At 43.9% G+C, this 26,962-nt stretch overlaps 1 protein-coding gene across 4 annotated transcripts in view; it reads left to right on the top strand.

Annotated features, from left to right (window-relative positions):
• Epn2 (epsin 2) overlaps window positions 1–26,962 on the top strand; it is a 111,521-nt gene that overhangs the window by 71,753 nt on the left and 12,806 nt on the right. For all 4 annotated transcript variants that reach the window (XM_004868771.4, XM_004868775.4, XM_004868774.4 and 1 more), the window contains 3 exons: window positions 8,707–8,819; window positions 10,522–10,614; window positions 11,569–11,743. In XM_004868771.4, coding sequence (XP_004868828.2) covers window positions 8,707–8,819; window positions 10,522–10,614; window positions 11,569–11,743 — 381 coding nt within the window. The remainder of the gene's footprint in view (window positions 1–8,706; window positions 8,820–10,521; window positions 10,615–11,568; window positions 11,744–26,962) is intronic.

Below are 26,962 nucleotides of genomic sequence, written 5' to 3'. Positions count from 1 at the left end.
AGTGGTACATGCCTGTAATCCCAGCTGCTCTGGAGGCTGAGGCAGGAGGATCACAAGTTTGAGGCCAGCCTCAGCAACTAAGTGAGACTCTGTCTCAAAATAAAAAGATTAGGTAGAATGCTTGCCTAACATTATGTTAGGGCCTGGGTTCAATCCCTAGTACTGCAAAAAAAAAAGAGGTGGGAGGAGACTTCCTATTTAAAAATATAGTTGACTATCCTTTATTCAAAATACTTGGGACCACATGAGCCTCTGGGTTCATCTTCAGCACCACCAAAAGAGAAAGAAACTCAAAATACTAGGGACCAGAGCTGTTTGAGACTTGCGGTTGTTTCACATTTTGGAATATTTGCATGTACATGAGATGTCTTGGGGATAGGACTCAAATCTAAACATAAAATTCATTTGCGTTTCATATATACCTTATACACATACCCTCAAGGTAACTTTGTGTTATTTTTTAGTGTGCCAGTGTTTTGACTGTGACTGTATCACATGAAGTTAGGTGTGGGACTTTGTACTTGTGGCATTATGTCAGCATTCAAAATGTTTTGCACTGTGGAGCATTTTGTTTTGGATATTTTGGATTAGGGACAATCAACCTTTTTATTCTTAAGAAAATTCTCTAGGCATTTAACTTCTTTAGGGCTGATTGACCTAAAAAGAAGAAAGTTGTGTTTTTCTTGAAGTTCCCACCTCATTTGGTGCTGGCTCACTTGGTGCGGTTGCCCACTGCTGCCCTTCTCCCTTCCCTGGCTCATGCCTGAGAGCTGGGTTACCCCAGGCAAGGCATTTGGGCTTTTCCCTACTACTTTCCCAGCCACCTGGAAATACACACCCAAGCACCCCACCTAAGGAGGGACAGACTCTCCTTTGTTGATTTCACTGTGGACAGAAGCAGTAGCATGGGGATCTCTGGGAAAACAGCAGTGGGAAAAAAGCACTTGATGTTTTGGATAAGCCCTCCCTTTCCTACCCAACATGCTGATGATCTGCAAGGGACAGGGCTTAGTCTGTAGCACCAGGAGAACAGCATAAACCCTTTATTTCAGACCAAGGATGGGGTTTGAATCACAAAGACAGATACTGTAGGTTGCCTTTTGTCTCTGCTTTACTCTCCCCCATCTCCCTCACCAGCCATGTGCTGGGACCTAAATGTGGCCATTGTTCTTTTCATCTGGGCTTCAGCTTCCTTGCCTATAAACTGAAGTGGCTGTACCAAAAGCCTAGAGCAGTAGTGAGGAAGTTATAGCCATTATTAGTTTTCACCAGAAACTAATCTTGAAGCTAAACGGATAGATATTTCAGTGCCTGACCTGTGCAGAAATAAGCCACACTACAAAGTGGGTACTTTATAGGTACATCCAGCTGTTGCACTAAGTGTGCTGTGTCCCAGGGCCTGCTCCTGAAGTCTGATGGCCTAAGCTGAGAACCTCTCTCCCTGTCTGCTTGTGGCCTTCCCTGTGGCGCCCCTAGTCTAGTGAAAGAATGTCTTGGTAGCATGAGGAAGATGTGTGTGAGAAAGTGTCATTGGAGCTGGCATTTAGGGATAAGCACTTCTCTTTCCCATTTGAGAACCACAGGGAAAGTGCACAGTAAAGGGAGCAGCCTGGCTGCACAAGGCTCGAGGCAGGAGAAAGCCTGGTGTAGCAAATGCCCAAGAAGTATGGGAGAGGGAACATGGCTCAGGAAATGTCCTAGCCAGTGGACAAGGCAGTCTGTTCCTAGCATGGGAGCTAGTGGGAGTGCCTTGAGATACATACTAAAAGAGGTTTTAGTACTAGGGCTTCTGCTACATAGTTCCATCTCTGTGCAGCTGAAGACAGCAGAAATGGATTGTCTCACTGCTCTGGAGACTAGAAGTCCAAGTCAAGATATGGCAGGGCATTGTGCACAGAGATTTCTTCCTTTCTTCCCAGCTTCTTGTGGTAGCTGGCAGCTGCATTCCTCCAGTTTCTGCCTCCATTATTCCCTGGCTTCCTCTCCTCATTTGCTGTACTTTTGTCTCTTCTTTTTTATAAGAACACTAGCAATATAGGATATAGGACCTACTCCATTTTAATTACATTTTCTTATAGATTATCAGGCCTCTCATTTTAATTACGTTGACAATGACCCTATTTACAAATAAAATCACATTCTCAAGTACTGGGACTTAAACATATTTTTGGGAGGACCCAATCTTACCTATAACCTAGGATCAGAAGAAAGTGCCATAAGTGCCACAGCTACAACTATGCAGCAGCGCCACAGAAAGTGTCCTGCTTGCACTGTAAGCAAGGCTTGAGCCAGGCCAGGATAGATGTCCTCTTGTGTCTTTGGCTAAGTGGTTCAGAAACATTTCTAAGTATCATAGAATCTCAATTAAATGGATCTTGCATCCGTCACTTTGTATTTCCTTGAAAGCCATCACTCTGGCCCCAGCTAACATCACTGCTCCCCAGACCTGTCAGATGGCATCACTGCTCTGCTTAGACCCTCTGAAAGCCTCTTGGAAGACCTGAGCCCCATACTTTTCCTTCATATACCCTGTGTACCCTCTGTTTACACCAGAATCAGAGCAGAAGCTCCCACCCCTCACTGGCTGCCAGGCGTCTGCCCCAAAGTCTCCTCTCAAAAAGACCTTCTGTGCCATGCTGCTTTGTTTCCCCCCTTGCTTTTGTTTCTAGTCTCTCCTTACTGGGATCTGAGACCCATGAGAACAGGGCCTTTCTTTAGTTCTAGAGGAGGGACCACCATGGTATACTCAAGTATCAATAACTGAGAGTTTTAAACCCTCTTCAGGGTGCTGGGAGCAGGTGTGGGGTTACACTTTGAGTTCTGATCCTGCCACTGGCCATTTAAATCCTCTGGGTCAGTTTCCTTATTTATGAAAAAGGTTGATAAGGCTGTAGGAGTAGCTCAGGGTTAGAGCTTGCTTTGCATGAGGAAGGCCCTGGATTCTATCCAACATACGGAGTTGATATAGAAGAGCAGGCCTTTTAGTAATAAATCTACTGTCTAGCTGCGTGGCCTTGGGCAGGTCAGTGTCCTCCAAGCTCTGGTCTGTGTAGACTCAGGGATCAGTGAGAGATCCATGAAAGTTATACAGATATCATGTACTTTTTACATAGAAACTAATTTTATCCTCACAACAACCCTGGGAGACAGGTACTTTGTTTCTGTTCTACAGATGGGAAAACTGAGGCATAGAGAGTTTAATATCCTAGGCTAAGGTCATACATTAAGAAGCAGCAGAAGCTAGATGTGGTGGCTGGCACACAACTAATCCTAGTACTCAGGAGGCTGATCCAGGAGCATCGCAGTGAGTTGGAGGCCAGCCTGGGCTACATATTGAGTTCAAGGCTAGCCCAAACTAACTACATATTTAGAGACCCAGTCTCAAAGGAAAAACAAAATAAAAGAAAATGGTAGCAAAGCCCAGATCTCAGTTCAGGTATATTAAGACCTCAGACCCAGCAATCACCCACTGTAGATATTTTCTCTGAGACTGAATAGGCCCAGCCTAGGTCAGGCCCAGCTAGGAAATGCAGCCCATAGGGCAGAGAGTAGATATGCTTTCTTCATGCACCCACGCATGGAGCACACAGGAAAAAGCTGTTCTGGTGGGCATCACAAGAAAATGTGAACAGCTGCTGATTTTGATGTGGGCCGGATGAAAAGAGCAGCTTATACTGCTTTTTGTGCTTAAAAAACAAGGTATGGGCATCATCATGTTCCCACCCCTAAAACTTCAGGATGTCTGTCTTCCTAGATAGTTAGAAGCCATTGTCATACCTCACAGAATCAGAAATTGTCAATATCCCCCTACCCAAGCCAAACTTTTTATTTTGTCAGTTGTCCTGAAGATATCTTTCTGCAAGTCTGTCCAGAGTGAGAGCACCTAGGCCATTTCTTCAGGGGCTTGATGTGCCAAGGAGACTGGAGCAGTTGTCCAGCGGAGCATCCCTGGCTTGGGTCTCTTTGTTCAACTGCATTCTCACCCTGAATTTCCTCTGATCTGGGAATCATGTTCAGAGCCTGGATTCCACTACTGTCAGTGTTTTGCTGGGACATCCTGGGTGGTGTTGTGACATTGCCTGATTATGTGAGGTTGGGCACATGGCTTGGAGATGGCTGCCGTCTGTTCCTCTTGTAAAGTCACATCCACACTACAGCTGGGCAGTGATTTGGCTGTGGTCCTACTTTAGTTCACTTCTCATTTTGTACCTTTTTGGCTTTTCCCCTATGTATTTATACCTTTTTCTCTTTTTAAATGTTATTAGAAGTAATCTGAGCTTATTTTCTCTTAATTCACCTTATCTAAGTGAAAATAGTCCTTCCTGAAAGGAGGCAAAACCAGGGCCCTGGTGAGGGGTCACCTGTGTTTCAAAGCCTCAACTGAGGCTGGAGGTGTGGGGTGGGAGTGTCCTCAGTGGCCAGGGTCATAACTGCCTCAGGAAGTAGCCCAGGGAACCACAGGAAGATGTCAACACACTGAGAAACTAGTAAGTGCTTCCCTTCAGTTTAGTAGTGAGGAAGGAATTTAGTTGGACTGAAGAATGGGTCACCCAATGAAGGAAACTGGCCCTGAGCTGGTCCTGGATTCAGTGTGGGCTCTTTCTCCCCTTGCTCTCTGAAGGACACCATCTAGACAAAAAGAATCCAGAGACTAGGTAGGCTGGAGCCTAGGCCTGTTCGCATGGGGGTCTAGAAGGGCAGGTTTTCTGCTGTGTGAGGTGGAGGGTGCGGGCTTTAGCCCCTTAGATGAAGGAGAGAGTACCACCATCGTGGGTTAAGACTGGAATCCCCAGGGGACGGTCAGCTGGGTCCTAGCTATTCCCAAATCCTGCACAAGCCCTGTTGGTCTCCATTTCATGGAAGTGGGAGCAGAAGCTCTGAAAGGTTAGGCCTTTTAGATGTGATCCAACTGCTGGTTAAAGGTGGGGATAGGACTTGTCTAGTTGGTGCTCCTTCCCCTACCTAGCCTCCCTTCAGCTGACATGCATGGGGGCAAGGAGGGTAGCAGCAATGTTTGGACCAACATGCGATCTTCTCGGGTCCCTGAGGCTTGACAACCTGGCATTTTTTCCTTAGGACCAGGACACAGAATCAAAGCCCTACCTCTTTCTTCCTGTGGTCTGTGTGAGGCCCACAGACCAGAAGTCATACTGATTACTGCATAGTAATCATGTCGTATGTATGGTAGCTGTTCCCTTTAGTCAGAATTCTGTGCTTGGCAGCTATTTCTTCAGTACTTTCTAGGAAAATGGCAACCTATAGCTAATAACCAATTTCCTGTTTTACTATCAACGTTACTGCTTTGCTTTTTCTTCTTTAAAAGTTACCTGAAATTGGCCAATAGAAGCATCTTCATTAGGAATTCTCTTGCCCTTATCTTTAGGATCACATTTGGGAAAGGGGTCCCTCCCATACCACAAAGTAGAGACATCCTGGCCTTGCCTGGATGGTAAATGGTACAGGCAGAGTGGAGTTGAATTAGAGCAGCTTTGGTCTCCCTAAGTTGGGAGGGAGTTGCTTGTTCTTCCTGTTAGACTAGATTATGAGAGAATGTTCAGCAGCAGACTGGAAAGGATAAAAGTGATCCTACCCATGGTTATAGTTCTTGGGCACAGTGGGTAAGGACTTGGAGCTCTTCCAAGTAGGGTTGGTAACATAGAAGCCTGTGTTAGGGAAGGGGAAGGCCCCTAATGCATTTGGTGCTATTTAGTGATTAGCTTAAAGTACTAATTCTTGTTCTTCCCTCTCCAGAGTGTAGCTGGGAGAGGAAGCAGCCTGAAGCATGGAGAATGGCCCATCCCTCAAGCAGTTTCTTTTTTCTTTGATTCTAGGGCTCAGGTGGTCAGAAGGGTTCATTCAGGCCCATTGCACAATGAAATCTGTGTTCCCTGTCATGTGCCTGGGCACAAGAGGTCCTTTGTGGGCTGAGATGCTGTCACTAAGGCAAGAGCATTTCTGCTGGAATCCTCCCTCTATACCAACACTCTGTCAGCTGATGTTCAGGGATGGTAACTGCTCATTCTGCCACCTGCGGAACTGAGAGCTATACATCTGTTTATAAAAACCACAGCATGCAGGGGAATACCCTTTGTCTTGAATTTCCACATTGATGTGGTGAGCTATTTCTGGCTGTGTGTTATTCTCATTGCATCAGTGATGGTGGACGTGAGGGTGTACATTTGCATTTGAAGCCAGTCTAGCCTTGCAGGTGTGCCAGACAGCTCAGAGAACAAGGGAGTCCTCAATGCTGCAGCAGGTCTTCTTCATCCATTCATCCCTGGCCTGGCTGAGTCAGCCCCTGTGGCCATGTAGCCAAGGAGCAGCTCTCCCTACCAGGATGTGGCTCATTTTGGGGTTTGCAGAAGTGGGATATGAGACTTTCTCCTTTATTTATTCATGATTTCCATTTGGTTGTAAACAGAATAACAGATGCTATATCTGATATAAACTGAGGGTTTTGTGAGCTAACCCTCAGATTCTTTACCAGCAGCAAGGTTGGGAATGGGGTTAAGTGTTAATAATTTGGACAAGAGAGCTGCATTTAGTGGGTGAGAGTCTCTAAGAACCTTCCCTAGAACTCCCTGGCTGCCTTTGTTTCCTCCAATCTGGATGATGCAACTTTGCTCCTTGAGCACAAGAAAGCCAAGACCTGATTGGTATCTGTGAATTTGGGAACAAAACCAACAAAACAATGTTCTCTTTTGTTTTGCTGTATTGTTAAGAAATCCAATTATTAGGATGGGTTTGAGGATTTTTCATTACCATCCAGCTTTATTTCTAAAGAATACAAAAAAATACTTTGGAAAATATATTTGGGGTGACATTCTAGGATGGGATATGACTTGATTTTAATTAGAGAAATACCTTTGTGGGTTTTAAAAAAATTTTTATTTTTTGGTACCGGGGATTGAACTTGGTTCCTTGTGCTTGCAAGGCAGGCAGCGGAAGCACTGAGCTAAATCCCCGGCCCTGTGTTTTTAAAATAACTGCAGTGGTTTTCTTTTTTTCTTTTCCTTTTCCTCCTTCTTTCCTTCCCTCCTTCTTTCCTTCTCACTGTGCAGTTCAGGCTGGTCTTGAACTCATGGTGATCCTCCTGCTTCAGCCTCCCAAGCGCTGGGATTACAGTCATGCACCATCATGCATAGCTTGGTTTCTGGCTTTTTAAAAACAATTGCACTGTGCTTCATGCCCAGAACTGTTCCTGGTTCAGTCTTTCTGTTACATGTTTTGGTGTACTTTTCAAAATATTTACCAAGAAGAGTGCCTCTGTTTGGTAGTATCACAGTGGTGAGACGTTTCCAGTCTTTTGCACTGCCCCAGCCCACTCCCTGAAGCATCCTCTTGCTGTCTCACTTGGTCCTTCTGTGGATCACCTCCGAGGGCTGAACTGTTAGGCCTGTTTTCCTGTTCCATTCAGGTAGCCAGGACCCAGCCATCTAGAAACTACCTTGTCAGGAATCATTCTTGGCCTTTGACTTTCTCCCAAGGGGGCAGATCCTTGGCAGCAGGTTTAGATTGGAGATGTAGGCAGAAGCAATATTTAGGTGAGTGGATCCTGCTAGTTAGATTTGGTAGAATTCATGTTATAAAGGAAGGAACTAAACACACAACTAAAACATTTTAGAACTACTGCTGAGGTGTGAAGTTGAGTGTTCCATCAATCCATTCATCCACCCATCTGTCTGCATGTAACCATCCGTCTGGGAGATTTTTTTTTTTCATCTGGGAGATTTTTGAGAGCCTGGGGTGAATACCGTGAGGCAGGGCAGAGGGTATTCTAGAGGGCAACTCAGTGAGGCCAAACTGTAAACTGAGGAACAGGAGCAGGAGGTGGGGAGCTGAGCTGCATGGAGTGTCCAGAGGAGGCTAGAGCCAGGAAACTTCCCAGGCAGCAGCATCAAGCCTTCTACTGGGATGGGCAAAGGTGGGCACTCAGGCTCCTGCTCCTCCAACTCTACATCTAATTTCTGGAGGCTTCTAAACTCTTTGATCTATAAGTATCCTATGGCTGTGGAAAGCCCTGCCTGGGTTACAGGGTGAATGAAGATCCTTCCATGTTTTGGGGTTTGTTATATCATCTAGAAATTCACATCTTATCCTTTCAGTAAAAACTGTCTTTCCAGGAGCTGTTTACAAATGTTCAAACTAGCAAAGTACAGGAAAAATGTCTGTACCTGTGTAGTGTTACTAAACAAAATGTTCAGGATCATCACAAATGGCTGGGCCTCATTTTTCTTAGTCTTAAACACTATGAAATATCAAGTGCTGTTTTCAAACTTTGATGTGACTCAGCTAGAGCCTTTGGTGTCCCCATGCCCTGTGCCTGACTGAAGGATGTTATTTGGTCCAGCTCTTCCAGAACTCTACTTGGGGTTCTGTCTGAGTTAGTCCCTGTCTTTGGAGCAGTGCAGGTCTTCAGTGAAGACTGATGTTCTGAACTTCTGGAGGCCTGGGACTTGCACACTCAAAGGATGCCTTCTCCGTCAGCACCATATAACTTACATAGTTGTGAAGCCACATTTGATGATCACTTGATTTTAACTCTGACAAATCTGTAGCCCATTCTTGTACTCTGCCTGTGTCACTGGGCTCTTGCTGGATCTTGTGGGTATGAGTTGGGGATGGGATGTTGTCTAACTGGGGAGCTTCTGGCACAAGAGGGACAGCCCTGTCTTTGCATGTGGTGATTTTGCCTTCCCTCCACAGCCACCTCCCCACGTGTATCCTCGGAGCTAGAGCAGGCTCGGCCACAGACAAGTGGAGAAGAGGAGCTGCAACTGCAGCTGGCACTTGCCATGAGCAGAGAAGTGGCAGAGCAGGTCAGTGTCCTGGATGGGTCTGTACCACAGTGATTGCTGGAAGGGTGTGGCTCCCAGGGAGTGTGATGATACACACGGCCCTATTTTCAGAGCATCTCAAAGGTGCTTGCTGAGTTCACTTCCTGTGGCTACAAGGGTGTTACTTATGGCCCCCGGTCCATGAAGGCATCTGTGCAAAGTCACATTTACGAAGGGTTTTTGAAGAAGTCATCACCAAAAGTGAAAACCACCACAAGTGCTTCCCAGAAACATGTGTGCAGACACAGCCAGTGTCTGAGATCTCCTGAATGAGCAGAGTTCACATGGCTTCCTCAAGGGGACAGGCATGCAGGGCAGGCAAAGGAAGCCAGCTTGAGGAGCAGGAGTGAATCTAGCTGTGCCCCCACCCCCTGAATTTGGTAAGCCACAGATATACAGGGGTGAAAAAGGATAGAAGGAAATACTCTGTTATTTTTGTTTGTTTTGTGGTGTTCAGGATGGAACCCAGATCTTTTGGCACTTTAGCCAAGTGCTCTACCACTGAGCCACACTCCCTCAGGCACTGTATGTGTAGTTTTAATGTTTTTTTCCAGTTCCTGTGTTTCTTTAATAACCATGAATTACTTTAAAATGGGGGAGGAGGAAAAGGAGAAATTAAAGTGACCGAAATAGTTTCATTCCTGTGGTTAACAGTTGTCACAAGATTGGATGGAGATAGAGGTAGATCAGGGACATCTGTCATTTAGAAGACTGTGTTCAGAGAAAAGTGTTTGGGATGGTTAGATTTGAGGATGCTCGAGAGGGCTCACTTTGAGCCTTTTTAAGCTAATTTTAAGTAAAACATAAGGAATATGTCATAATCATTATGTAAAAGCTAGGGCAAGGCTGTCTTTTGCACATAGTGACTGTGCCTTAAATAAATATGATGAGTCATTTTTGTTAAAAATCACGGAACTATATAGCCATTTTCTAGAAGCAGCCACAGTGGGAGGTGGAATGATGTGTGATTTTCATCTTTCTAATTCCTTCTTGAGTTGTCAGATTTGTGTTTTAAAAGAAGACATACTGCTTCTATAAGTAGAATTATAAAGCTATTTTTAAAAGTTTCTTTTATAGTAATGGAGATTGAACTCAGGCCCTCACACATGCTAAGCAAAAACTCCACCACTAAGCTGCATCCCATCCACCCTTTTGGTCTTCTTTTTCCTTCTTCTTCTTTGGTACCAAGAATCAAACTTAGGACCTCACGCTTGGCCAGGCAGGTGCTGTGCTGCTGAGATACATCCCCTGCTCCACCCCTTTTTAAATTAAAAAAATATTGCTTTTTGAGACAGGATCTTGCTAAGTTTGCCCATACTGGCCTCAAGCTTTTGCTCCACCTGCCTCAGACCCCAGAATAGCTGGGTGTGTGTGTGTCAGTACGTCTATCTATAGGTGTATGCCAGCACATCTATTCTAAAGGTATTTTCTCTTTCCCCAATTTGATGGTGCCTGGGTATGACCCCAAGGGGTTGAAGTTATATGTGGTGTGGTAAGGGAGGAGCCTTTCAAGCACACAGTGGGATTGGTAAGTAATTGTGTTTTATAGGTTGATTTAAAATCCTTGTTTGGAATAACGCGTACTACAACATGCATTTCCTGTTGCTGGCCAGTGTGGCTTTGTTTCCTACCGTAATGTTATTAACATTACTGCCAGCTTCAGTCTCCCATTGTCCCTATACAGGAAGAACGCCTCAGGCGGGGTGATGACCTCAGATTACAGATGGCCCTGGAAGAAAGCCGGAGAGACACAGTTAAAGTTCCAAAAAAGAAAGAGGTAAGAGCTTACTGGAAGGTAAATATTTGAGACTGTTCCAGTGGTTGTTGCTATAATGTCATGTCCCCACCCACCCCCTCAGCATTCTATGTGGTGGGGACATAGTAGGTTCTCCATCCTCAATAAATAACCTGCATGTCTGTGAGCAAGGTGAAGGTGCAGTTGAAAGTACATCCCAACCAAGAGAAGACAGTGTCCCTGTGCCTCAGTGCCCTCATTCATAACATGAGGATGGCAATGGTGCCTGCCTCCTGTGGTAATTGGTATATATTAATTAAGTTAAAAGGCAGTGCTTTGGGACATTTTCCTGGGTCAGGTGAGCCCCCAGTAGTGTTGGTCTTCATCATTGTCACTGTCGTATTCTGCTAGGCTTCCCACTTTGACATAGATATAAGCATGGTTTTGCCCCAGACAAGCTCATCATCACTCAGCCTAGAGACAGGAACACACACACACACTCTCACACCCCGCCACCACCACTGCAAGGGGCTCCAGTGGCCTCTCTCATTCTGATGGCACAGGCTCCTGGTAACAGACTTTGTAGTCATTGGAGTGCTAAGGATGGGGCAGCCCTCAGAAGAGAGAGGAGCCCTGGGTGGCACCTGTCAGCTGGGTGGGTAAGTGGGTGGAGAAAGTGAGAGGAGGTTATTAAGTCCAGTGTTATCCTGAAAATGTTCGGGGAGCACTATGGTGTTCTGAACTCTGAAAGCCTGTGGTGCATTTGGCAAATGGCAAATAGCTGAAGCCCAAGCTCTCCTAGGAAGTAGTAAAATTGGTGGAGCTGGTGGGGACAGGGCAGGAAGTGGGGTAGCTAAATTTCCAAATCCCTCTTAAGCTCCTTCCGAAGGGCCTATACTATATAGTAAGAGGTATGGGCAATGTTCATGGCTAGTGAATGGGTATTTACTATAACTGTAACAAAGTAAAACTGTTCCCTTCTCTTTGTCTTAAAAGCATGGCTCCCACCCACAGCAGACTACTCTTTTGGACTTAATGGATGCTCTCCCCAGCTCTGGCCCTGCTGCCCAGAAAGCGGAACCCTGGGGCCCATCAGCATCTGCTAACCAGAACAACCCCTGGGGTGGGCCAGCAGTTCCTGCAAGTTCTTCAGATCCCTGGCCATCATTTGGTAAAGATCCCATCCTTGACCTCTTGTGTTTGCCTGCTGGATGGTTGAAAGGGACAGAGCAAGGCTTCACACTCTGTCTCACCTGGTCCAGTCCTTTGTGGTGGGGTGCAGCCTCATCTAGTCCCTGAAAATGATGCCCAGCAGGCCCCCAACCTCCTCCTTGGGGACTGAGGCACAGAGCTCCCTTTCTTTCTGCTTTGAATGGTTTTCTGCTTTTGATAGAAGGAAAGCTGACTTCCTTCCTGCCTCCCTCATGCATCAGAAATGACTTGTCCCTATTATGGAACATGTTTCTGTTCTCTCAGCCTCAGAATTGTATCCAGCACCCCCACTTTTAAGCAGCCGTAATACCCAGCATGAAATATCTAAATCAGGTTGCTATAATTATCTGGAAATTATCATGTGCTTACCACTGCTGCTAATGAAAAGGGGTTACATTTGCTGTAATTCTTCTTACTTGTTATTAAAGCAATAGTAAATCAATTTAATAGGATAAAGAAGTATTTCTAAGTTTTGCTCCGTGCCAGTGTGAGAGAAGGGAGATGGAAACATGACCATGACAGAATTGGTTTGTGCATGTGATCCTGGGCACATGAGTTTCTTAATTGCTAGGCAGGGCCTTGGCCTCACAGGCTTTGTGAGAGCTTCTGGCCTGGTGCCCTGGAGACCCCTCATAGTGTTCTAAACTAGGCCATAGCAGACCTGTGGGCTTTTTGCTTGAGAAGTGTGAATTGCATATTAGGGGCATCTTACCTATACCTCTTGGAGTCTTGTTTCCCCAAACTAGAATCATATTTTGTATTTAGCTCAGTTCCCTGAATGTTTGCTAAAGTGTACCGAGTGCCAGGTTGTGTCCTGCCATGTGAGGACCCTGAGATGAATAGGTAAATGGTTCTCCTTAGGCCCTGATCATGTATGTGCATGATAGCAGTGCAGTGTAGTAGTGCTGTGTGGTCCAGGCATTGGTGGAGGTTATGTGAGGGGATCCTAGGGCAGCTGGGAGACCAGAGGGTTTGAGGTGAGCATTCTACAGGAAGGGTGCTTCTATTGAGTGTTCAGGGAGGAGCAGGTGGGCAGGCAATGAGAAGCAAGATGTTCCCTACAGAAGACAGTTTGTCAGAAGGCACGAGGGCGTGAGGGGTGGAGTTGGTACAGGTACAGGGAACTGTATGGTATGAAGCAGATGCCAGGGAAGCAAAGTAAAGAATGAGAGGAGAGGAGGAGGTCACTCAGGGTGACCGTTTTATGACTGGATTCTTAGCATGCTTTCAAGGTTCATCTGTGTTAGAGCATGCTTCAGGTCTTCATTTCTCTTTATTCTCTCCATTGTATGGTTATGCCACTTTTTGTTTAACCAGTGAACAACTGATGTAAATTTAGGTTATTTCTCCTCTCTGGCTCTTATTACTCCCAATTTTTAAAAGAGAAGATCAGACCTGGATTTTTTTTTTTAACTGTAGCAAAGTTTTATTTAAGGTAAGAAAAGAAACAGGCTCTGGAGAGCAACTTTGGACCAATTAATACGAAGAAAGTATACCCTACAGGTTAGGGTGGACCATCAATGCAAGAAAGAACTCAGTGGAGAAACCTGGATTTTTGAAATCTATTAATGTTTAAATATTGGCAGTGATTTCAAAAAATTAAGAACATGGTTTGGACAAATCACAGTTTATCTGAGAGTGGCCACATGTGGCTTTTGTCTGCCTGTTTGCTGTTCCCACTTACAGCCTTCTTTGTTTGGATGCACTTGGTGTTTTTACCAGTGAGTGGAGAAGCAAACAGGCCACAAAGCCCAGAGAAGCTATTCTCCTGTGGGTTCACACAAGTTAGAGATGGGTTCTGATACCTAAGGCACCACATCTTGGACTTGTCACACCATCATGGATTGCTACAGTCTTTATGTGGTTCCAGCAAGTCCTGGAAAATACCTCAGATTCCAACATCGAGAGAGCTTGGAGCCAGGCATGGTAGGTAGCACATGCCTGTAATCCTAGCACACATACTTCAGAGACTAAAAATCATTGTGAGTTCAAGGCAAGCCTGAGCTACATAGTGAGATCCTGTCTCCAACAAAGAGGGGAGGGGCAAAAGGGAAATAAGCTCACATTGTTAAAATGTTAAGACGTGAGCTTATTTGCCTCCTGTTTTTTGGCATAGTTGAGGTGATTTTTTTTTTTGAGACAGTGTCTTGCTATGTAGTTCAGATTGGCCTTGAACCCACTAGGTAGCCCAGGCAGGCCTAGACAATACTCCTGCCTCACCCTCCCAAGTGCTGGGATAAACAGGTGTGTACCACCACATCCAGGGAGGCCACATTGTTATACATAATTTCATCTATCTATCTATCTATCTATCTGTCTATTTTTCTATCTATCTTTCTATCTACATACACACACATATACAGGCATCATTAGAAACTGAAAAATGTAGTACTAATGGGACATTGTGTTCCTCAGCCCATTACATATTATGGAGAGATGGTTTTGCAGTCCCAGCACTGTGTTCAGTAGGTTATGAGATTAGACATTTTCAGGGTGGTATGGCTGTAGTCTGTTTTAAGTAGGAAGACACTGGAACCACAGGATTCACATAGGAATTCTCAGCAGTTATGTGACCAGCTGCAGGAGGACAGCCTCATGCCAGCTCCCCAGTTCACTGTCACAAGCTGAGTCCCAGACATTTTGCTTCCGTGTACTGTAGACCTGGATTCAGAGCAAGTGAGTGGTGTTCGGTTTACTGTTAGGCCTCTGACACAATCCAATTGTATATATTTTCGTGGCCATCTATCATCCTGAGAAATGGTCATAACCCAGATTAGAGTTTCTGCCCATAGCATTGGGAGCTGCATCCTCTGGATGAAAGAAGCACTGTTTTGAGAGCCACCATTTTTTGAGGGTCCTTCATTACTAGTTCTTTCCAAGCAGTGCCAAGGGCCCCTGGGCCAAGTGGCCTTGGGAGGAAATGCTAAGAGCTGAGAAAGGGAAATTGGAGCCTGCCAGGTCAGCAGGGCACTTCCTCCTCAGTTCCAGACACAAAGCAGCCACCTGGTCTGAGGAGGCCTCACAGCCTGGTGATTCAGAAGCCTTTGCCATCTCAGCCCCCCTTCTGCTCACCCACCACCACCTGGGCTGGGACAGAGCCTGTCTTCCACTCTGGTGGCAGCAGGTGGTGCTGCTAGCTTCTTGGTGACCCTTTTGTGGGCCAAGCTTCTTGGCAGACCCTTGTGACTGCCTCCCTGTGCACATGAATATTCATCCCTGAGAGTTAGATACATGGTTGATAGAATGCATGTGAATGGGCCCCACAGAAGAGGAGGCCGGAAGCTGCTTGATCTTTCCGACCTGGTTCTATCCTCCTTTCCTCTCATTCACTTGAGCTTTCAACAAGTGTTTATTTATTGGCTGTATGGCATGACCTGGATGCTGCTGAGGCCATGGAGACAGAGTACAGAGGAGCCTTGCAGCAGCTCTACTGTCCATTCACAGAGGAGGAGCCAGCAGTGTTCCCTGGGGCAGCTGGGCCCTGGCCCCATGCTGGCTGTCTTCCCACAGAAAGAGGAGGGAACATTGTCTGTCCTTATGCCACTTTTGAAGAAAGTCATGCTGGCCGCAGGACTGTTTATCTGTGTCTGTGGAGGAGGAAGCTTTGATCATTTTGCATAATCTAAATTTAGCCCAGCAGCTTCCACAGACCTAGCACCTGGACACACCTAGGTTTGCAGTTCTCCTTGCAAAATGGAAACCTTAGCTCACCCAGGCTAAGCAGCTTGTTTACGGTGACCTGGGTGATTTGAGGAGGCTGGGTTTCATTCCATGTCCAAAACTCTGAGCTGTGATCAGCTTTGTCTCTGCAGGTGTGGAGTAGGGGTTCCTTCTGAGCCCAAGCACGTTGAGTTGACAGTGTGCATTGCATAGGATTCTGAGTCTTTAAAATCCTTAGCCATACTGTTTTTGTCATTTCAGCAGCAGGTTCTAAAGGGGAAGTAGACAGGGCCATGGGAACTAACTGCAGGTGTTGGAGGAGGCTCTAGAGAAACTTCAGGGTGGGATTGCATGGCAGGGTGGTCTTTCTTCAGGAAAGCCCTGCCTCTCCACACCTGGGTGGGCTGGGCTCTGCACACTGCTGACTCATGGAGAAAATACTGCAATCCATTTGATTGGTGCAGCTGTGTGTCATGAAGTTCACAGTGGAAAGAGCTCTTCCAGAAATGTTGAAATTCTCTGTGTGTGTGTGTGTGTGTGTGTGTGTGTGTGTTTGTGTGTTTGTGTGTGTGTATTACTAGGGATGGAACCCAGGGGCCTTCTACATGCTAGGGAAGTACCCTACCACTGAGCTACATACCCAGGCCTGTTTTAATTCTTAAAGATATAAGCTAGTCAGTTTGGGATTTTAAAAAACTATGTGTCCAGATAGAAGAACAAAATCCTACTTTTAAGTGCACACAGTACACAGTGGCTGAGATCAGGGAGGCAGAGATCCCAAGGTGAAGGGAGTGGCCAAGAAGAGTCCTGTGACCTGTCTCTACCTGGTGCCCAGGCAATGTGGTCCCTTAAATGCCCAGTCTTTGCTTTTTTAGACTTTAATTTTTATTTTTAAAAATTATTTATTTATTTTTTAAGATAGGGTCTTGCTATGTAGTTCAGGCTAGCTTGGTTTGAACTCATTATATAGCCCAGGCTGGCCTCAAACTTGCAGCAGTCTTAGTGCTGGGATTTCAGCTAATCTTTGTATTTGTCTCATCTGTCTAGAAAACACCCATTTAATCTTGAAAAAAATTTGTTTTTTGGTACTGGGAATCAAACTTGGGACCTTGCACTTGCAAGGCAGGCGCCGGAACCACTGAGCTAATTCCCAGCCCTTTAAATTGTTTTTGGGTTTTTTCTGGTACTGGGGATCGAACTTGGGTCCTTGCGCTTACACAGCAGGCAGCAAAACCACTGAGGTAAATCCCCGGCCCTTAAATCGTTTTTTTTTAATTTAATAAATTTTATTTTATTTTATCCCATTTCCCCCCTCAAACCTCCTCCCCTCTCTATGTACAGAAGCTTTGTTTCCATTTTTTCCCTTCTATTTTCACTTTTTTCTTGTTCCTTCCTTCCTTTCTCGCTCCTCCTCCCTCGTTCCCCTTACCATTTGAACACTTCCCATTTCCCAACATCCATTATACATCTCAGTCCTTATTTCCACTTTCTGTTTCTCACACCAGAGAAACAATGTAGTATTTAAATATGTGTGTCCAATTTATTTCACTTAAGAGTATGGTCTCAAGGTCCATCCATTTAGCTATAAATGCCTGAAGCTCATCCTTTATGGCAGAGTAGTACTCCATTGTATAAAAAAACCACATCTTCTTTATCCAACTCATCAGTTGATGAGCATTTGGGCTATTTCCAAGATTTAGCTATTACAGACTGTGCTGCTATAAACATGGGTGTGCATGTATTGCTGCGGTATGATGCTTTTAATTCTTTTGGGAAGATACCAAGAAGAGGTATAGCTGGGTCCAATGGAACCTCTAGTTTTAGTTTTTCAAGAAATCTCCACACTGATTTCCACAGTGGTTACACCAGTCTACACTCCCATGAGCAGTGGAGAAAGGTTCCTTTTTCCCTTCACCTCCTCCAGCATTTGTTATTGGTTGATATCTTGATAGCCGTCATTCTTTCTGGAGTGAGATGGAATCTCAGCCTTGTTTTAATTTGCATCTCATGAATGATCAGTGGTGTTGAATATTTTTCATGTATTTATTTGCCGTTTCTAATTCTTCATCTGAGAAGTGTCTTTATTTCAGATGCCAATTTTTGCATTGGGTCTTTAAATTTGGGGGGTCTGATTATTTTGAATTCTTTATTGGGGGAATGAACTCAGGACCTTGTGCTTGCGAGGGAGGTGGTGGCACCACTGAGCTAAATCCCTGGCCCTTGAGGTTTTTTTTTTTTTGGTACTGGGGATCGAACTCGGGACCTTGGTGCTTGTGAGGCAGGCACCGGAACCACTGAGCTAAATCCCTGGCCCATTGAGTTCTTTATATATTCTAGATAATAGTCCTTTATCTGAATAGCTGGTAAAAATTCTTTCCCACTCTGTGGGTTGTCTGTTCACTCTGTTGGTGGTTTCTTTTGCTGTGCAAAAACTTTTTAATAGGATGAAGTCCCAGTCATCGATTCTTTGTAATATTTCCCAGTATTTCTGGGTTTTGTTCATGAAGTCTTTGCCTACTCCTATGTCCTCAAGCATTCTACCTCTTCTCTCTTCCAGCAGATTTAGTGTTTCTGTTTTAATATTTAGATCTTTGATCCATTTTGATTTTAGGTTAGTGCATGGTGAAAGATACGGGTCTAGTTTCAATCTTTGGCATGTGGAAACCCAGTTTTTCCAGCACCATTTATTAAAGAGGCTATCTTTGTTCCAGTAAAGGTGTTCGGCTCTTTTGTCAAAGATAAGGTGGCTGAGTGTTTGGAGTTGTTTCTGCATCCTCTGGTCTATTCCATTGATCCTCAGGTCTGTTCTTTGGCCAGTACCATACTGTTTTTATCACTGTAGCTTTGTAGTACAATTTCAGGTCAGGGATTGTGATATCCCCTGCCTTGGCATTGTTGCCCAGAATTCCTTTTGCTATTTATTCTCGGCCTCTTCTGGTTCCAGTTGAATTGTAGGATTGTTTTTTTCTAATTCTGTGAGACATGCTGTTGGGATTTTGATTGGGATTTCATAGAATCTGTATAACAAGTTGGGAAGTATGGCTATTTTCATTATATTGGTTCCTCCTATCCAAGAAGAAGGGATATCTTTCCATTTCCTATTATCCTCTTCAATGTTCTTTTTCAGAGTACCGTAGTTATAAATGTAAAAGTCTTTTACTTCCTTTGTTAGATTGATTCCTAGGTATTTCATTTTTTTGGATGCTATTGTGAAAGAGATTGTTTCTCTTATTTCTCTTTCCATGAGTCTGTTGTGTACAGGAAAACTACTGACTTTTGAGTGTTGACTTTGTATTCAGCTATGCCACTGAATTTGGTTATTAAATCTGAAAGTCTTTTTGTGGAGTTTCTGGGGTCTTCTATGTAGAGTATCATGTCATCTGCAAATAATGATAATTTAATTTCTTCCTTTCCTATCCTTATTCCTTTTATTTCTTTCTGTTGTCTAATTGCTCTGGCTAATGTTTCCAGAACTATATTGAATAAGAGTGATGACAGTGGACATCCTTGTCTCGTTCTTGATTTTAGAGTGAAAGCTTTCAGTTTTTGTCCATTTTAATATGATGTTGGCTGTTGGTTTGTCATAGATGAGTTTTATTAGATTGACATAAAGACCATCTATACCAATTTTCTGTAGGGTTTTTATCAGGAATGGTTGTTGTCAAACGCGTTTTCTGCATTTGTTAAGTGGATTATGTAGTTTTGCATCTGTTACGTAGTTTCTGCATCTGTTAAGTGGATTATGTAGTTTCTGCATCTGTTAAGTGGATTATGTAGTTTTTGTCCGTGGCTCTGTTAATATAGTATATTACGTTTATTGATTTGCGTATATTGGACCATCCCTGCATCCCTGGGATGAATACTTCTTAGTCATGACATATGACCTTCTTGATGATTTGCTGCATTCTGTTTGCCAGTATCTTATTGAGGGTTTTTGCATCTATGTTCATTAGGGAGATTGGCCTGTAATTCTCCTTTTTGGTTGTATCCTTCTCTGGTTTTGGAATCGGGGTAATACTTACTTCCAGAAATGATGTTTTCTTTCAATTTCAGTAAAGAGTTTGAGGAGTAGTGGCATTAGGTCTTTTCTAAATTTCTTGTAGAACTCAGCAGTGAATCTGACAGTGCCTGGGCTTTTCTTTGTTGGTAGTTTTAAAATTACATATTCATTTTCATTGGCTGATACTGGTTTATTTAGAATTTCTGTATCTTCTAGATTCAGTTTTGACAATTCATATGCATCTAGGAATCTGTCCATTTCTTCTGTATTTTCCATCTTAATAGAATACAGATTCTCAAAGTAAGTATTGATGATCTTCTGGATCTATGCAGGGTCTGTTGTGATTTCTCCCTTTTCATTCCTAATTTCATGAATTTGAGTCTTCTTTTGATAAGGTTGGCTAAGGGTTTGTCAGTTTTATTTAATCTTTCAAAGAACCAACTCTTCAATTCATTAAATTTTTGTATTGTTTTCTTAGTCTCCATTGCACTAATTTCTGTTCTGAATTTTATAATTTCCTCCCTTGTATGAGCTTTTGCTTGACTTGCTCTTTTTCTAGAAGCTTGAGGTTCAACATTAGGTTGTTTATTTGAGCCCTCTCTGTTTTCCTGATCTGTGATTTCACTGCTTTAAATTTCCCTCGTAGAACTACTTTCATTGCATCCCATAAGTTCTGGTGTGTGGTACTGTCATTATTATTTAATAGTAGAAATTGTCTAATTTCTTCTTTAATTTCATCTGTGACCCATTGGTTGTTCAAGAGGCTGTTATTTAATTTCCATGTGTTTATGAAGTTCTTGTGGTTTCTTTTGCCATTGATTTCCATTTTCATTGCACAATGGCCTGATAATATGTATGGGATAATTTCAATTCCTTTGCATTTACTTAAGCATGTTCTATGAGCTAGTATATGGTCTATTATGGAGAAAGTCCTATGGTCGGCTGAGAAGAATGTACATTCTGAATGTGTGGAGTGGGACACTCTGTAGATATCTACTAAGTCCATTTGTTCAAAAGTTTGGTTCAGTTCTAGTATTTCAATGTAGATTTTTTTTGTCTAATTGGTCTGTCTGTATGTGACAGTGGGGTATTGAAGTCCCCCATTACAACTATATTAGTGCTTATATGATTTTCTTATTGTGTTAATATTTGTTTTGTATAATTGGGTGTGCTATTTGGTGCATATATATTTAGGACTGATATCTCTTCTTCTTGGATTGTTCCCTTTACCAGGATGTAGTGACCTTCTTTGTCTCTCTTAGTCAGTCTTGGCTTAATTAGTCTTGTCTGCAATTAGAATAGCCACCCCTGCTTTTTTCCAGTTTCCTGACTCATGGAATATTGTTTTCCAACCCTTGACTTTCAGTCTGTGAATTTGTTTTTCAGTTAAATGTGTTTCTTATATGCAGCATATTGTTGGATCTTGCTTCTTGATCCGTTCTGCCTGTGTATTTCTTTTGATTGGTTGAGACCATTAACATAGATGGTTATAACTGATATGCATTGTCTTATCTCTGTCATGGTATTTTCCTACTGTTGGCTTCCTTCTTTCCTTTTCTGTTTAATTTCTTGCCTTGCCTTTTGGATTCATTCTGTTGGGGTTCATGGAGTTGTAATCCTTATTGTCTCTTTCTAGAATATTCTTCAGAACACTTTGGAGTGCTGGTTTGGTGGTCGTAAATTTTTTCAGGTGTTCTTTGTCATGAAAGTATCTTATTTCTCCATCAATTTTGAAGGATAGTGTTGCAGGGTACATCAATCTGGGTTGGTCATTGTTTTCCTTTAGGGATTGAAATATTTCACTCCAAGCTTTCCTTGAGTTGAGAGTTGTGTTGAGAAGTCTGGTGTGATTCTAATGGGCTTTCCTTTATAGGTGATTTGCTTCTTTTCTCTAACAGCTTTTAATATCCTGTCCTTGTGTTGAATTTCTGAAATCTTGACTGTTATTTGCCTTGGGGAAGATTTTTTTTTTTATTATGGCTAACTGGAGTCCTATATGCCTCACTTATTTTTATGTCAAATGTTTTTCCTTGTTTCTGAAATTTACTGCCATTACTTCTAAGAACAAGTTTTTTATATCATTTGTGCTATCTCCTGATTTTTTTATTGACTCCAGTCAATCTTATGTTATTCTTCTTTGCATCATCTAGCAGATACTGGATTGATCTCTCATGGTCCCTTGCCATTTTTAAGAAATCTCTCTTTTCCTGATCACTAACCACAATCCTGTCTTTTACATCTGATACTGTTTCCTCACATTTCCTCATTCTGCTGCATATACTTTCAGTGGAGTTTTTTTTTTTTTTTTGGTACTGGGGATCAAACTTGGGTCCTTGCGCTTTTGAGGCAGGCAGTGGAACCACTGAGCTAAATCCCCGGCCCTTTTCAGTGGAGTTTTTAATGTCCTAGATATCTGTTTGAATCTGTTTCATGGATTCCATGGGCATTCATGGCTTCCATCACATTCCTGAGCTCCTCTATTTTTTTATCTGTATCTTTCATTCTGGTCACCATCTCTGTAGTTATCTGGAAAATTATTTATGCTTTGATTTTTTTTCTAGAGCCTCATTCATCTACTTTGTTACTTCTGCTCTTAGCACTTCAGAGAGTCCAGGTGGGTGGCCTTTGGAGTGTTCCACTTCATTGTCCCGGGGCTTGCCTTTGGTGAGCTGAAAGTCTGTGGTGGTTGCATCTTGTTGAAATGTCTTCTCATTTTCTTTCTTTCTTTTCTTTTCTTTTTTTTTTTTTTTAAGTTTTAGTAACTGGGGATTGAACTCAGGACCTTGCACTTATGCAGGCAGGCATGGTGCCACTGAGCTAAATACCTGGCCCTTCTTTTTTTTTTTTTAAAGTTTGATTCCTGAGTTGATGCTTGTAAATTGCTTATGGTCAATAGCTTTATTGCCAGCATTCAGAGCCCTTAATTCACTACTTCTCAGAAGTGTCTTCTAAGTGAGGATAGCTTTTGGGTTTTGAGTCAGGATCCTACCTCTTCAATTTATTGGGGATGAGAAGTTTCTGCCTACTTGGCCCAGCTGCTAGTTTTTTGGCACTGGCCTGTAGGTTCTTTTTTCTTTTAAGACCCTTGGGCAATCTTAGTCTTGATATACCAGGAGGAACAACTGATTAGCACAATTATGTCACCTTGGCTAAAGTAGTACAATCAACAGTAACAATAGCATCACATACAGCATAGAAAATGACAAATTGTAGCTCTTAATATGGCTTTTTTTACCCTTAAGGGAGAAGTTTTAAAATTAAAAGGGGTAAAAAACCAAACTAGAAGAGGAAGAGGTCAGAAGCGAGGCTGGAGGACAAACTATAGGAAACTGGTGAAGAAGACAGGTGGCAAAGAGAAAAGGAAAAAAAAAAAAACAAGAATAGAACAGAATAACAACAAAAAACTAGAAACTGTGTTCAAGCAATCAAGAAAAAATTGAAAACATTCTGCCGCCTGCCCTGCAAGCACAAGGGCTCGAGTTCAATCCCCAGTACCAAAAAAAAAGAAAAAACTAAAAACAAAACAAGAACTAGAAAGGAGGAAAAACAGAAAGAAAAAGAAAAAAAAGGAAAAAACCTCCCAAAATGTCCAATTCAAGTTGTGTCTCTGCTGTCAGTGTTAGACAATGCGGGCAAACAGAATCTAGAGCCAAACTGATTAATCCCAGTAAGCTAGCTGCAGCTTCATGGTGGGGTAGTGGATAATCCCAGCCAGCCTGCCCTTTTAGTTCCTCTGAAGTTCAGGCTGGTTTCTGGCTATGAGGCTGGAACCGGATTCTTTGGGCCTACAACAGTATATGTGTCTCCTGCTGGCTTGAACTCTGCTCCCTCACCTCCTGCTGACTTGAACTCAGCACGTGCATCAAGGCACTGGAAGCCACTAGATGGAGACCACCCACAGCTGTTCTGAGTTCCAGGCTCAGTTGGCCCTTCTCCAGTATGGCTAACAGCCAGTCACCTCTCCTGGGTGAGGTCTAAATCCAGATAACTCACCAGCTGCTGCAGTTGGGTTCATCCACTGCTCTGTTCCACTGGTATGTTTCTCTGTGAAGGCCTCTGGGGTCTTCAGTGGTCACTGTTCGTCTGCAGGTTTGGCCCGCTGTTCCCTCTCAGAGAGTGTGGGCTCTGGGAGAGAGCTCTGCTTAGTACCTCCCTCCTCTTTGTTGAAGTCTGTCTCTTCACTTTCCCTGTGGACTTCAATTCTTACCTTAGATACTTCCTGGGTCCTGGGGACTCACTACCCTTCTCCTTCTCCTCCTCTTGCTGCTGTTTTGTAGTGGAAGGACACCAAATCTTGGAGAAGCTTTCTCTGCCGTTCACCATTTTGCTTCCTGGAAGTCCCTCCTGTTTAATCTTGAAGACATGGTTTAAATGTCCTGGCCCAGGGGAACATGGGCATCTTTTCTTGAGATTGCCCTTTTGCCTTGTGCTCTGGTTGTGGTGGCTGGGATCTACTGGCTGGTGCAGTGGAATGTATCTATGTTTCTCTCAGATGCAGGGACCTTCCCAGGGCATAGTGCTTGGTTAGAGGAAGATGACTATGTGGGAGGCAGGACTTGTCCCCATCAAGTATTCACAGTGTGTGTCTGAGCACGGCCCTCACTCAAGAAAGCTTGGCAAGGGCAGAGGACACCAGAAGCTTAGTGGTTCTCACACATCCTGGTGCCACATTTGTGTTACCTGAGGAGCTTCTAAAATTGTGTCCAGACCCTACCAAGAATCTTTGTGTGTAAGGAAAGGGGACAGCATCAATATTTTACTGATTATCCCAAGAACTTCCTAAAGGTAGCCATGATTGAAAACCATTCTCTAGTGCCCTCAAGTACCATGTCAGTGAACACCATTCAATTAAAGACTTTGGAAATGCCCTGTGTGGAGTGAGGACAGAGATAAGGTTACAGTTCTCATATGCGTATCTAACACCTGAACCAGACATTTGGCTAGAACTTGTTTGAAGTGGTCACTGATGCCTCTCTGGACAGGGTAAAGCAGATGAGCTGCAGAGCCCCTTTGAGCCTGGTGGAGGAAAAAAAGGAAGGTCAGAAGCTGTGCATCTGCAAGGAGGTTGGTGCCCAGTGATGTCAGAGCTGTAGAAGCAGCGGAGGTTCCCTGGCCCTGGACTTGTAGACACTGCTCAGCTGAGAAAGTGTGGGGCTTATAGTAGATTGTCCTCCTTGTGAGGGCCTGTGAAGTTCTCACAGGTGTTGGTGAGCAATGAGAAAGGAGGAAGGTTTGCTAATGTGCTAATGTCCCCGTGGCTCCCTGTCCATTGTCCTTTGTGTTGTACTGTAGGCAACTCTGAAGACACAGCACAGTACCTCTAGCTTGCAGCCTTGCTCTCCCTGATGAACCATTTCTACCACATCGCTTCCTTCTAGTCAAGATGGAGAGCCCTGAGAGGTGCCCTCTTAGGGAGCAGAGCAAGGGCCAGTCCCCATAGGGCAATTTCAGCAAGGCCCAGGTTCCATTTCCTGTTATATCTCCTCACTATTTCACGCAGCAGTGGCCCTGGGAGAAAAGATTCAGTTGCAGGGAGAGGTGGTTCTGCACGAGACACTAGAAAAGCTGTGGTGAGAGTCAAAAGGAGCTTCTAGAAGGAGACAGGTGTTTCTGGAGCCTCTGGAAGGTTTTGGGTTCTGGGATGGCAGCAGAAGCTGGGTCCTGTTTGGATAGGAGTTGTCAGGGCATAAGGCAATGAAAGGCATCCACAGGAGTGTAACTTGCAGACACATGTGTCTGACTCTTACCTCTTAGCTCTTAGTTTGTGGTTGTGGTCACAACAGCAAGCCTGGGGAGGAGCAAAGGCAGAACTCACCTCCTCCCTTTCTCTGTGCTGTCACAGGTAGGTGTCAGCTGATCTGGCCAGAAGTTAAAAAGGCAGAACAGTAGCTTATGTGGCTTAATAGGCCCAGAAGAAAGCCCTTTGGCATTTCAGAGTCCCAGAGGTATGAAGCCATGCAGTAAAAGGACTAGCAGTAAGCTTATTTTCGTGAAAGCCATGGAGTTTTCCACCATGCAGAAGCAGTAAAGCTAGGGCTGATGTGAAGTGTGGGGATCCAGGGAGTTGAATCCTGCTGAGCTCAAGGGAACATTCATGGGTCCTCTAAATTGATGGGGTCTGCTGACCCTCTCTGAGCTCAGCTCAGCCAGATCATCACAGCCTTGCTGGGTATCCCCTCATGTCTGGGGGTGGGGCTGGGGTTGCCCCTTATCCCAAGGAAATTCACAGTCCAGAGAAGACCTGTGGTTACATGAGTAATTGTGTTGCTATATGAAAAGCTGTCTAAAAGTTAGATCCCTGGTAGCCCCCCCCCGCCCCCCCGCCAAAAGTGAGTGAAGATTCCAGAGGATTTAGGGAATGCAAAAAGACAAGGTAGAAGATGGAGCTGCCAGGGAGGCCCAGAGGCGGCAGACAGGGAGCTGCCCCTATGTGTTTGGGGGGTAGTGAGGAGTCAGTATGGCCAGGGCAAGTAAGGAGGCAGCAAGAATGTCTAACTTGCATCTGGAGTTCAGAAGAGTCCATGTTGGGGAAGATGACTGAGGGCTTTCCATAATTGTTGACAGGCTACTCAGATGCAGAAAGCCTAGTGAGTCCTCCCAGGCCCTTTATCAGAAAGCTGATTGAGGAACACACAAAAAGTTGGCCACCTACAAGGAAAGAGGACAGTTAACCTGATGCCTGACTGCTCAGCAGTGAGGACAGACACAGAATGGCGGAAGTGTCTTCAAGGTATACTGGGAGAAAATAGCTGCCAATGTAGACATTTATTCCTAGCAGAGTCATCTTTCTTCTGAGAATGATTATGACGAAAAAGTATTTTTAAGTGTGGAAGCAACTAACAAAAAACGTCTACCTTCAGAATTCTTTTTTATTTTAATTCAAAATTAGTTTCTTTCTCTCTCTTTTTTTGAGACAGGGTCTTGCTAAGTAGTTCAGGCTGGCCTTGAACTTGTGAGACCCTCCGGTGTCAGCCTCTCAAGTGTAGGGATTACAGGCATGCACCACCACACCTGCATATCTCCAGACTTCTGCATTTGGTGAAGGCAGTATGAAGGTGTGATTCATATCAAGAATGAGGGTGTGATTATGGCATCTCCTGGTAACAGAACACTTAAGAGTTTATTGCCAGTACATGGACAGTGCAGCAACACTGAGGGAAGTTCTTCAGGCTGATAGAGAAAAACGCAGTGGAGATGCAGATCTTCGGCATGAAATGAAGAACCTCAGAAATGGGATGTAATGTGGGAGAGTATTTTAAATGTATTAAGAGTGAAAAGAGACTCTGAGTGGTACAATTTATAAACTGACAAATTTGTTATTCTCTACAATTAAGAGAATATGCATTCTTGGCAACCTCAAGCAGGATACTTGCAAAAAATTATATGCTAGACAAAATAGCCTCAACAAACTTTAAAAATTGGAATTCCATGGGATACATTTTCTGATCATAGTACATTTAGGTTTTAAAAAATCAGCAACAAGGGCTGGGGATGTAGCTCAGTGGTAGAGCAGTTGCT

The sequence above is a fragment of the Heterocephalus glaber genome, unplaced genomic scaffold (genome assembly GCF_053883595.1).
Source record: "Heterocephalus glaber isolate CG9 unplaced genomic scaffold, H.glaber_assembly_v1.0 deba00001813, whole genome shotgun sequence".
NCBI lineage: Eukaryota > Metazoa > Chordata > Mammalia > Rodentia > Bathyergidae > Heterocephalus > Heterocephalus glaber.
This window is presented reverse-complemented; position numbering and strand designations above follow the sequence as displayed.